Source organism: Perognathus longimembris, chromosome 6 (assembly GCF_023159225.1).
Source record: "Perognathus longimembris pacificus isolate PPM17 chromosome 6, ASM2315922v1, whole genome shotgun sequence".
In the NCBI taxonomy this organism is placed as follows: domain Eukaryota; kingdom Metazoa; phylum Chordata; class Mammalia; order Rodentia; family Heteromyidae; genus Perognathus; species Perognathus longimembris.
The window spans coordinates 64,957,317-64,969,886 of record NC_063166.1 but is presented as its reverse complement, the minus strand read 5'-3'; the positions used below and the strand labels follow the sequence as shown (position 1 = coordinate 64,969,886).

Below are 12,570 nucleotides of genomic sequence, written 5' to 3'. Positions count from 1 at the left end.
CCAAGTTTGGGTTACATGGATCTGTCTAGTGACAAAGGACCCACTTGTATTTCAAAGGTAATCAGAAAATTTTCCAGATGCTAAGAATACAATACAGGTTACATGTGACATGGAAACTGAAGCCAACTGGCAAAACTGAATGAGCAAAGCATACACTTAATCCATCACATACTTGGGCAAACTGTCAAAGCTCAACTTTTGGCTAATACTTGTACCTACAGTTCTGACCCACAGCAGAGCTGCCTCCAAGGAGAGACTCAAGCTTAACATCTTTATTTTGGTCACACTAGGGATTGAACTCAAGGGCATTAAACTTTCTAAGCAGGTATTTTACCACCTGAGTCATGCGTCTAGCCCCCCCCCCCCCCGCAACCTTTCTTTTGCACTGGTTATTTTCTTCCCCTTATAAACCCTACCTCTGCCTCCTGAGTAGCTGGTATTACAAGCATGTGCCACTATGCCCTCCATCTTTCTGCATCTTTTTCTTTTTTTGTATTGAGCATTTTATTTTTTTAATTTACTTTATTGTTGTTATAAAGGTAATGGAAGGGGCTGGGAATGTGGCCTAGTGACAAGAGTGCTTGCCTCGTATACATTTAGCCCTGGGTTCGATTCCTCAGCACCACATATATAGAAAAAGGCCAGAATTGGCGCTGTGGCTCAAGTGGTAGTGCTAGCCTTAAGCAAAAAGAAGCCAGGGACAGTGCTCAGGTCCTGAGTCCAAGCCCCAGGACTGGCAAAAGAAAAAAAGGTGATATTATAAAGGGATTACAATAACATGAGTCAGGTAATGAGTATATTTCCTTCAGTGTCTTCCATTCCCTTACTCTCTCCCAGTCCCTCCCTCCCTGCACTGGTTGTTGTTAAGATAGGGTCTCAGCCTGGTCCAGGCTGAACTCTGCTTCGCAGTCTTACTGTAGGTAACAAGCATGTACCACTGCACCCAGCCATTGGTTGGAGGTCCTGGGGCTTGATCAGGGCTTGGGCACTGTCAGGGGCCTCTTTGTGCTCAAGGCTAGTAATCTACCAACTTGAGCCACAGCACTACTTCTGGCTTTTTCTGAGTAGTTTATTGGAGATACGTCTCATGGACTTTTCTGCATGGGCTGGCTTTGTCAACTTTCTTTTTGTCTAGGATGGCCTTAAACTGCCATCCTCCAACCCCAAACGGGTAGGACTACAGACTTGAGCCACTGCACCCAGCAAGTGCAGCACTTTAAAATGCTGCATTGAAGGTCCTCTACAGGGGGAAACTAGCCCTAAAATACATCCTGGAAACTAAACTGGCAATAAAAATCTAGGGTAAATGATGCTGACCCACACTAGGCAAATAGCCTAAAATTTCCTTCTTCTACAAAAGGTAAAAAAGGCTTCAACCCTGGGCACCAAGTATTACATACATTTGAAATCTGAAAGTCAGGGTTCTCAGCCTAACTCCATCTGGACACAACCTTATTTAATATGATTAATTCTCCCCTTAGATTCATTATACTAAAGACTAGATTCATTTTACTAGAGATTCAAGTGAGCCTGCAAGTATTCCAATAAGCTAGAACCAAGACTCACGCTAAAGCTAGTCAGTAGGTAGAACCAAGCAGTAAATAATTCATTTTACCCTCCTCTTGTAGTTGGTCTATTTGTAGTTTTAATCTTCTCAATGCTTATGCTCCTTTGTGTCTTACCTAAAGGCTTACAATTACATTTGAGGGCTGGGAATATGGCCTAGTGGCAGAATGCTTGCCTCGTATACATTTGAGGCAACTGTATGAGACACAACAGTATTCCTTAATGATGTTGCTTAACTGTATTTTGACCTGATTCCATGGGATATTACGTCTGTATTTTCTGGGTTATATAAATTAAGAACATTTTACTTCCTTTATTCATGGTTTATGTCAGAATTAGATGTGCTCAAAAACGTTTGAGAGCAAAGCAATTATGGAAAGAACTCCAAAAATGGCATTAGACGATGTCTCTGGTGATCTAAGACTCACCTTGCTTTAACATCAAGAGTTTCACTCCTCTAACTAGGAAAATACAGCACCCACCACAGGCAGCAGTTACAAAACAGCTTCCAGTCCTGAGCCACTCAAGAATGACAAATGTCTCCCGGGAGCTTATTACTCACTACACAAGGTAGGCACTTCCAGGAACGAACCCCTATTAATGCACTTTCATAGTGTCCTTTCATTTTTAGCTAAATTTTTATGGAATGTGCTAAGCATGTGCAGAGGCGTTCCAGTCTTATTTTATCCTTGAACATGGGCCTGTGACTTTGATCTAAGAATGAACTAAAACATGCCTGCTATCTTAAATTATAACCTTAAAACAGATATGCACAGGAGTGTGCCCACCCCTAAAGTACTTTCCTATGAATAAGCAGAGGCTTCCTAAGTAAAGCTTCTGCTTCCTTTGGTTTAGGGATTGCTCTGGCAAGTACTCCCATGCCTCCTTACCTGCTGCGTGGAGGAAATCTGTCTTTGCCTTGGCTGTTTTGGCCTTGCACTCACCAAGATGTGAACTCATTCATTACATTCCGCTACAATCTACTGGATCAGTTTCCACCTTTTGGCAATTATTATACTGTTGCTGTAAAGTAATTTTCTGTGTAAACCTATTTTCATCCTCTTGGATACTGAGAAGTTTTTCTACACACACACACCTGACACCAATTCTGGAGAGCACCACACCCACCATTCCTACTCTCCTGTCACAACACAGAACACTTCTATGACAAGATGGGGGGGGGGGGGTCTCACATATAATCAATTGTCCAACTGGGTGTCCTATAAGTAACCCTATTTCCTAGATCATGTCAGATCCCACAGAACTCTGGCCTGTCCTACACCTGGGTACAGGCTGATAAGCTTCAAGTTGTGATCTGTGCCATCAACTTGAGGGTGGAAAGGATCACCATCTCACCTCTTAGTAATTTCTAGGATGGCTCAGAACTCAGGGAAACACTTAGATTAAGGATACTACAAAATAGGAAGAGGTTGCTAGGGTGTATAAAGGCACTCAACTTCTCTGCCATCTCCAGGCATAGCACTCTCCATGTGTTCCACAAGCCAGCTCACATGTCACTGTTCAAGTTCTCAGAGCCTGGCCTACAACCAACCACCCCTTCTTTCTGGTGACTGCTCTCATTCTAAAGCTATACCCATCCTTGTCACTTCATTAACATCAAATTGCAAGGATTCTATTGCATAGGAAATTCCAAAGGTTTTGGGAGCTTGGCAACTGGAGCCAGGGACGAAGACCAAATAATCCGACATACTAGATCTATACACAGAACTGTTGGATCATACAGTAATTCTGCACAGCTTTAAGGAACTGCCAAGTCTGTTTCCCATGGCTGCTGCATTTTCCATTCCCACCTGCACGGCACCACGGTGCCTTTTTGCTTGTAGAGTAGCAGTTTTGATCTGCATTTCTTTGGGAGGAACCAAGAATGCTTAATCACTTTACAGGTGTGTGTTGAGCATTTATTCTCTTTGAGGAACCGTGTACTAAATTACTTTGCTCATTTTCTTTTCTCATTTTCAGTTTTCTTTTATTGCTCAAGAGTTCTTTGTAAAAATCTATGGCTCTTTTCTTAAGTGTGGTGTGTTCCATTGATTGATGTGTATTTAAAAAAAAAACCCACAAAACCTTAAACATTCCTAAGGAAACCATAACACTCCCACAGTACTCCACTTTCTTTCCTCTTTCCATTAGCATCTCCATTCCTTTAAGACATGGCTAGGCTCAAACTTTGTATCTTCTTGAATCAGCCTCCAAAGTGCTGGGATTACAGGTGTGTACCATTATGCCCAGCTTCCCATTGCTTTTAGAAGTAGTATCTACCTCTTACTTTCATACGCTTGAAACTTGATATACTAAGTACTACTATAATACTGCTCCATGACCAGATATCTCCATGACCAAGCTGAATAAACTGGGTAGAAGACATCAGTGACCCCTCAATTCAAATTCTAGTTTTATTAGATAGTATGTGTATGTTACAACAAATATAGAGGTTATTAGCAAATGTACTCAAGGAGCTATCCAGCTTTCCAAGGTATTTAATGCCTTGCTTTGAAAAGCAAAACTATGTCACTGAAGTTCTATCTTTTCATTCTCAAAATATATGAGGTTACATCATATTAGGTGTAATTACATACAGTAGCAGTTTATAACTAATTTGCCCTAGGTAATGCTTTGTGGCTCTATTAAATACCCAATATACCAAAGGCTTGTCTAAAAATAAATGCATAAATCAGGTGCATTACAACATTCTCTTAGTTTATTACAAACCAGTTTCAGAGGCCACAGAAATAAAAGGACTATGTACAGCCTTTCGGAAAACAGGCAGGGAGCTGAGGAAGGCCAAGATGAGTCTAACGCATTCCCGGGGGAGGGGGCCCTGAAAGGGAAACCAGACAATCCAATGAGACTCCAACAACAACTGCATAACAAACAAGAAGTCTGTGGCAAAATGGCCCTGGGGAATGAGGCCCATGCCTCTGTGGAGCTACTTCTATAACTCTGTGGCCAAGAGTCAAAGAAGGCCCAAAGTAAAAGTAAGACGTTTCATCAGTGCCTGATCTGAACTCAAATCCCCAGTTATATCCCAGCCTTCCTTCTGCAGTTAGTTACCAAACAACCAGAAGGGTAAACACCCTGTACCTTGTATGTGCTAACTTAGAACATCTCTGGGGTTGCCTGGCCTAAGAAGGCCTGGAAAACCCAAACTAAAGACAGAAGGACTCTCTAGTTTGGTTTTGTGGGTTCTCTTAAGAGCTACTATGCTTTCATGGAAAAAATAGAAGGCTGGGAATCAGGATGCTAAGTATTTTCTGGACCTGTTTTCTTATCCAGGTGGAGTCTATCAACGTTTTCGCAAACTGGGGTTAAGCAAAAATGCATAATAATTAGTATCACAAAACCCAGAGACCCTCTTAATTATCAGACACTATCAAACTGGAGGACATTAGACAATCTCTCCTAATCTCTCTGTTGGGATCTTCAGAATGAATGATTTCAGTGTCCCAAGGACTCTGTTTAAGATGCTGAGAAGTACCTTGGTTATTTAGCCTGTTCTAAGAGATAAGGTCAACTTAAAAAATGCTAATTTCTCTTCTGTCCTCTCTGGACAAAGCTGTCCCACCAAAATCCATAATTTGAAGGCCTGAAAGACTATATACGGGGGCTAGGGATATGGCCTAGTGGCAAGAGAGCTTGCCTTGTATACATGAGGCCCTGGGTTCGATTCCCCAGCACCACATATACAGAAAACGGCCAGAAGTGGCGCTGTGGCTCAAGTGGCAGAGTGCTAGCCTTGAGCAAAAAGAAGCCAGGGATAGTGCTCAGGCCCTGAGACCAACCAAGGCCCAGGACTGGCAAAAAAAAAAAAGACTATATACGGTCTAAGTCCAATGTCCCTCTACTTTCCCATCTGCTTACGCTCATGAAGGAAGCTAGTCACTGCTGCAGGCACTTACCTCGCATCCCTGGGGGAGGGGGCCGCATCCCCGGAGGGGGCATGCCCATGGGAGTCCCTCGGCCAGGCGGAATCCCCATTGGGGGACCCATGGGAGGCCTCATGCCAGGAGGTGGGCCCATCATGCCTGAAAGAGAAAAGCCCGGGAAATATGCCTCAAATACCATTCTTAAAAGGTATCAGGAGGGGCTGGGAATATGGCCTAGTGGCAAAAGCGTTTGCCTCGTATACATGAAGCCCTGGGTTCGATTCCCCAGCACCACATATATAGAAAACGGCCAGAAGTGGCGCTGTGGCTCAAGTGGCAGAGTGCTAACCTTGAGCAAAAGGAAACCAGGGACAGTGCTCAGGCCCTGAGTTCAAGGCCCAGGACTGGCCACCAAAAAAAAAAGTATAAGGAAACATACAAAGCTGTTACCGAGTGAGATAGACCTTTCCACCTTCTCCGCCTCTGCTACAGCAAACAAAGGTGGCACTTGAGCTGAAAAGCTAGAGCTCCCAATAGCTCTTGTCAGCCGGGCTGGATTTCAGAGTAATCCTGCTTAATTATACAAACTCATCACCAGTTTCAGTCAAGGATCTATCTCATCATGAATCCAGCTAAGGCACCTCCTATCAGCTAGCACTGGTCTCTTTACGTGCTTCTCACCTGGAGGAGGTGCCCCTCTGCCCATAGGTGGGGGAGGACCTGCACGGCCAGGTGGGTACTGGGTTGGAGCCCCTGCAATACTGGCTGTGGCGGCGGCTGCAGCAGCTGCTACAGTACCTCTTCCTTGTGGGGTCATAACCTAAGAGAAGACAAGAAGGGAGTTAAGCAGAATAGTAAACTTAGTTCAGCTTCCCATTCTCCTCCCCAACTTGGTTAAGAAACAGCAGGCGCCTAATCCCCTGAAGCTACAACTCATGTTACCAATCAAGTGTCTTGAAATAATCACTTGAATGCCCAACTCCCATCTTCTAGGCCAGAGTTTAAGGTTCTAAAGTTTTATGTTGTCATGGAAACATTCTGCTCAAATTCAATTGGTTAAAATAATTTCTGTACTTCTCTTTGCTTTATGGAAACACTGACAGCCTGACAGTCATGGACTGGTAATTCTACCATTGCCCAAGTGTAGACCCTCCCTTTATCCTTTATTTCATCCACCAGAGAGTGGTATCCTCTCCCCTATGTCTCACCTGTTGGGATGGCCCACCAACCCCACGGACTGGTCCTGCAAGTCCTGCAGGAGCCTGGGGCATGGGAACACCAGCTGGAATTCCTCTGCCAGCAGCCCTGCCAATTCCTGGGCCCCCAGCAGCTCCAGCAAGTGGCACTCGGGCAATGCCAGTCTGAAAAAAATAAAGAAAACTAAAATGTCAATAGCCTAGAAAATCAGAAGTACACTTCAGAACACCACTGTGGAGGAGCCCCTCAGACTCATAAGGCACAGCTTGTAAACCACATGTGCTAACACCATTCTTCTATACAAGATTACATTTCTGTCACCCTGAAGCAGGGTAGGACTTCTGTCTGGAGAAACATGCCACAACTCAGCCGCCTACATGGACTTCTATGAAAATGGGTTTACATACTGACTTACTGTTTGATTTGAGACAAGGTCTCACATATGGAGCTCAGCTTTGCCACAAACTTAGGATCCTCCCGCCTCCTCACAAGAGCTAGAGTTACAAGAGTGTGCCACCACATGTAACTCTTTTGTGAAAAGTAAACCCAGAGCAAAGACAGTAGACAATAGCAATTGACCTGACAAGAAAGGGACATGAGGATCTATTTTCAGCTTGGATTTTCACTAATGCACTGACAGTAGGCAACTAATTCCTCAATTCTGGGACTGTTTCCTTATCTGAAAATGATGCCATTATGGTAAACTGGCTGCAGTCATGCAGGTTTATAATAGACTACAATAAAGTAGCCAACTCTACTGGAAATAGGAATCAAATGTTATTAAATGCACGTTATGTGTTAATAAGGACAAAAAGTGTGTTTGTAAATAAACCCAGGATATGGGGCTGGGGATGTGGCCTAGTGGCAAGAGTGCTTGACTCGTGTACATGAGGCCCTGGGTTCAATTCCCCAGCACCACATATACAGAAAATGGCCAGAAGTGGCGCTGTGGCTCAAGTGGCAGAGTGCTAGCCCTGAGCAAAAAAGAAGCCAGGGATAGTGCTCAGGCCCTGAGTCCAAGCCCCAAAACTGGCCAAAAAAATAAATAAATAAAATAAACCCAGGATACAATTACTAGCTTAATTAACAATGTCTCAATGAAAAAGGCAAGTTTGGTCAGATTATTATCTACAGCTTGCTCTATTTATAAGCATCTGTAACTTAGCATTAACAGAACCAAGACTACCTTGGATCAAATGTCACTTTCATCATTTACTAGCTGACATCTTAGGCAAGTTACTAAGCTGGTACTTGCTTCATTCATCCACAAGATGAGTATTATTTATCGCAAATAAGGATTAAACAAAATACTTAAGTGCTCAGTGCACAACAGTCTATAACTGTACAAAACATACATCCTAGAGCGATAAATCTTAAGGTCCACTTAGACCCTGTCATAGACATTAGGGCCATGACTCAGATGGCCTTAGGTGTGTTGCCTGCTACTCTACCATGTGTATCAACTGAGAAAGACAGAAAGTCAAAATAAGAACTCTAGTTCTCTCCATTTACATGCAGAGAACCTAACACAGAGCCTGATTCCAGGCAGAGCCTCCTTCCACAGGGGATTCTGCTCAGACTCACGTCTTTGGGAGGTGGTCCTTCAACTGTCATTGAAACCAGATTTTCCCCACGAAGCAGCACCAGACCAAGGACTCGCTTCTCTTCCCTTTCTGCTTGTTTGGAATTCTTTGGCCTACCGAAAAGTTTAAAAGAGAAAAAAAAAATCAAAGTGTTAGAAGATAGGTAAAGTTCAGATTCAACTGCCTAGGAGCCTCCAAAGCCTTCTTTATATTACAACTACTAACAAATGGCACATAAACTTTGAGAGAGGTTCTAGACAATATCCACAGTCTAAGTTTGTGACCCCTTTGCCTACCTGTTTCCTGTCAAGCTAAGAGGACACACAGACACGGACACGGACACGGACACACACACACACACACACACACACGCACATACACACACACGCAAGAGAAGAACAAGAGGCAAGAAAGCCCAGCCCTGCTCAGATGCTCTTCTGCAGGCAACTGTGACCAGCTTTCCCTCAGTCAGTGTTCCTCACCAGTACCCTGTTTTCTTCCTTCAGTTTATGGCCTAATCAATGTCAGGAAGCATTAAGGCCTAAAAATTCCTCAAAGCAAGCAAATGGTCATCCACTCCACTTCCAAATGGTATCCTTACAGTACCAATTCAATCTCATAGACCTGAAATTCTGTCCTTCACATCAGAAATAGAAGCGATAAAGGAAAAAGTAAAAACTTTCACATTCATCAAAGTTGAATTTCTACATCTGCTACATAAGAAACTTCACATCAACTACTCAAAAAGCACAAACCAGAAATCCCCTAAGAGTAACAACCAGAGAAAAATAAACAAAACAAAATGTAAACTAAAGACAAAATATTGTGATTTTAAAAAACTTATTTAAGATTTTATTTTGGTAATAGTCTGTATTATTTTAACTTGTTTCCTACAAGCAGACATTTTCTTTTAAATAGGAAAATACCCTTTTAATAATAAGAGAAAACCCCATGGGAGATTTAATTTTTCCTCCTCACTGACTTCTAATCAGAATTTTAAAAATAGACTGTCTAGAATAGTTCCACACTTATCTCCTGACCTCTCTCTAACAAGTAACAGGCACGCATCTCTAGGCTTTTATCCCGTACTTCTCAGCCTTGAGACACAAAAGAAAATAACCCCCAAAAATCATCAAAGGGAATTCATGGCTAGTGACAACATAATGTGAATACTATGTGTTACACAAGTGTGCATATGACCTCAAAGTCACATAACTTCTTTGGACTGCAAAATATCTTGAATATAATAATAGGTCAGAAAGCTTCATTGGTTAATGAGCCAGAAGCTTAAGATTGGTGCGATTTAAAATAAGGGAATATAGAAAAAAAGTATAGAATTCCAGCAAAGCAGAAACCAGCGTCAATTGTTTCTAAAATGCCAACAAAGTCACTGGCCCCAAACCCACAAGGGGAGCAGAGCACTTACCCTGAAGAGGGTCAGAGGCTTCAGACCAGGCTGCATTGTGAAAGCCCTTTAGGCTACAGCTTTACAAATAGGTAATGAGGCCAGAAAATCAAGTTCTCCCCCCTCACACACCTGTGGGGAGAACATGAGAGCCCTTTACCCCAATACCAAGGGGGATGGTACAAAGCCACTAAACTCAAAAGCCTACCAGCCCTCCTCACAACTTGCACATTGCCAAAACAAGAGAGGGCTTGCTGAACTCAAAAGATTTCTTAGCGCTCATGTTCCCACTGACATCTGTCCTCCACAGCGGGAAAGCAAGCAGAGGAACCAACTACCTGCATCACCATCTGTCACTTGGCCCACCCAATCCATTCAGTTCCATTTCCAGCTCTTCCTCCCCCCAAGAGCCCTCTCCTCACTTGATCTTCCTGAACTCATCACAATCACAGAGGATCAAATTCATATGCTTGTCGAAAGCCTTGAAGGTCCCGATGAATATCCGGCCATCTTGCAGGATGCACCTCATTCTGTAGTCAATGTGCTGCAGCATCTTGCTGCTCTTGCCGACCGTCTGCAAGGATAAATCACCAAGAGTAAGATTCGAGTACTCAGCAACACCCAAATCTCATTTTTACAACCTGAGTAAAGGAAGAGCTATAACAAGACTGGCACCCAAAGAAAAAAGAAAGAAAATCCAATAAAGGAACAGTTTATTACCAGAAAGGAATTGACCAGCTCTGAAGGAAATAGAACCCCCAAATAAAGAATGTCTCCAAGAAGTTGCCTCTAAGACTTTGGAGAGAGACAAAAATCTTCTGGTAGCTTTTAAGGGCATTTAACTTGCTATTGCTTATTTCTTACTTAACCCAACAATATCCATTTATAGCTTGGTTTCTGGTGTAGCTTTACAAAAAAGAGAAGTTATATAGACATGTGAACTGCCATGTTCTCTTGGCATTTTTTTTCTGTCTAGAAAATTCCACCTGGCATTTGGGTCTCTTATTATCACTCATCTGCCTGACTGGTGCAAGCCAGTCAGAGGAAGAATGGGAAAAGGAACCAGACTAACTTATCCAGATGCCTTCTCTGTATCAGGCACTGTATTTACTGTTTATCTCCCAGATCCTGAACAAGGACAAGTTTCTCAACTCTTAAATCTGTGGACTCAAACTGTCTAAGTTACAGACTGCCACCCTGAAAACCCAGGTTACGTTGTTCTTGGATGATTATTTTATTTATTTTTAGACGATCCTTTTGAAGAGCTTCTATCCCCCCTAGGAAATAACATTTCATGTTGGTCTACATGTAAGACCTACTGGGTGCTGTGTAGTTAGGCACTCTGATGAGCACTAAGCCTATTATCATTCCTATTTTAGTGACAAAACAGACTACAGATACTGGAAGAGGTTAACAAAATGTCTCACAACTGGAAAGCTGTGCAGTCAGCCAATTTCTCTTACCTAGGTTTCCCTGCCTTTCTCCTGCTTCTAGTTTCACCTACTACACAATAGCTAGAGCGACATTTCATTTTTGTTTCAGACAAGGTTTATGGAGCCCTGGCTAGCCTCAAACTTTCAACCCTCCTGTCCTAGCCTCCAAACACGGGTCAACATGCTCTCAGAGTGACTTTTTATTTTCTTTTTGGCGCCAGTACCAAGGGCTTGAACTCACTCAGGGTCTCCCACTTGCACAGCCTGTTTGCTCTGGTTGACATTATACCACTTGATCAGCTCTTCAGTCATATTTTTAAACCCAACTAAATTCATGGCAAAGTTCAAAGATGAAAAGCCCTTAATAACCAGGTCCCTCCCATTTTCACCAAGAAAGGTAAGTTCTTACCACCACCCCCCTTGCCACGCGCCGTTACTTTTTGCCTAAAGCTGGATTACTACACTGAATGCCATCCCATTAAATGTCCTCAACTAGAAAATGAACTCAGAGAAGATAGATGTTACGGTTCTGCTCCAGCGCCTGAAAAGTCGGAGATATACAAGCCTAACAAAAGTTTTTTTTTTTTTAAACTCCCCCAACAAACATCCTCCTTGACCTCTCACTCGGTCTTTCTTTCCCTCAAGTTGGAGTTCGGGACCAAGTCTCTTTCCGCAAGTTCTCGGCCTCTCGCCCACTTTGCTCAGGGAGCTCGACCCGTATTTGCTCCGAACCGCCCCCGCGCCCCAGACATGTCTTTATTCAACCGAAGTTGACTCCGTGCCCGCCGCGTCCCAGGCATTACGACAGCCGTGCCACCCCGAGCGACCCGGCCTCCAATCGCCGGTTCTGGATTCCCTCCTTTCCGCTGCCCGGCCGGGCCTGGCCCCACAGCCGGAGCCCCGCGTAGCCGTAGCCGTAGCCGTAGCCGGCCGGGGCCTTCCTGATGAAGCGCCAACCTACGGCTTCCGACCCCACCGGCCACGGCCCCGACACCACAACACATCCAGGAGCCCAAACGCCGCTACCCAGCGTCTCCTCACCATGGTGGCGGCCCTGATGGTTCGGATTCGCGCCGGATTCGCCGCCTCAGAGGCCTAGCTGCCCGCCACAACCCAATTCCCGCCGCTGATAGCGGAAATACACCCAGTAAATTGCAGCCGGGTATGAAACTACTTCCGGTCTCTGCCCTCGCCATTTTAGTTCCGGTCCTGGGGGCGGAATTATTGGCGGGGCGGAGGCGGGGCTCGAGGGCGGGGGTAGGGGCGGGGCTCGAGGGCGGGGATAGGGGCGGGGCTCAGGGCAAGGTCAGCCTGAAGCTTTGAAGAATTTTAAGATCCCGGGACTCACACCTTCCTTCTGGTTTTCTGGTGTCCTCTCCTTCCTCTGCACGTCTTCTCTGGACCTTTACCTCTTACCTACTCTCCCGGGCTCTCCCTAGTACACCCACAACTCTTGATTTTTACTAACCGGTTGCAGGAGCTCCTGCCCCAGCATTTACTAG

The 12,570-nt window shown here is 44.3% G+C and overlaps 1 protein-coding gene across 1 annotated transcript; it reads right to left on the bottom strand.

The window, feature by feature from the left end:
- Positions 1–4,263: 4,263 nt before the first annotated feature.
- On the bottom strand, positions 4,264–12,248 carry Snrpb (small nuclear ribonucleoprotein polypeptides B and B1). The gene is made up of 7 exons (XM_048348923.1): positions 12,110–12,248; positions 10,058–10,209; positions 8,232–8,343; positions 6,659–6,811; positions 6,132–6,270; positions 5,484–5,609; positions 4,264–4,405 (listed from the first exon to the last, which is right to left on the bottom strand). The coding sequence occupies exons 1-7, from the start codon at positions 12,110–12,112 to the stop codon at positions 4,380–4,382; spliced, it is 711 nt and encodes a 236-aa protein (XP_048204880.1). The 5' UTR covers positions 12,113–12,248; the 3' UTR covers positions 4,264–4,379.
- Positions 12,249–12,570: the final 322 nt, after the last annotated feature.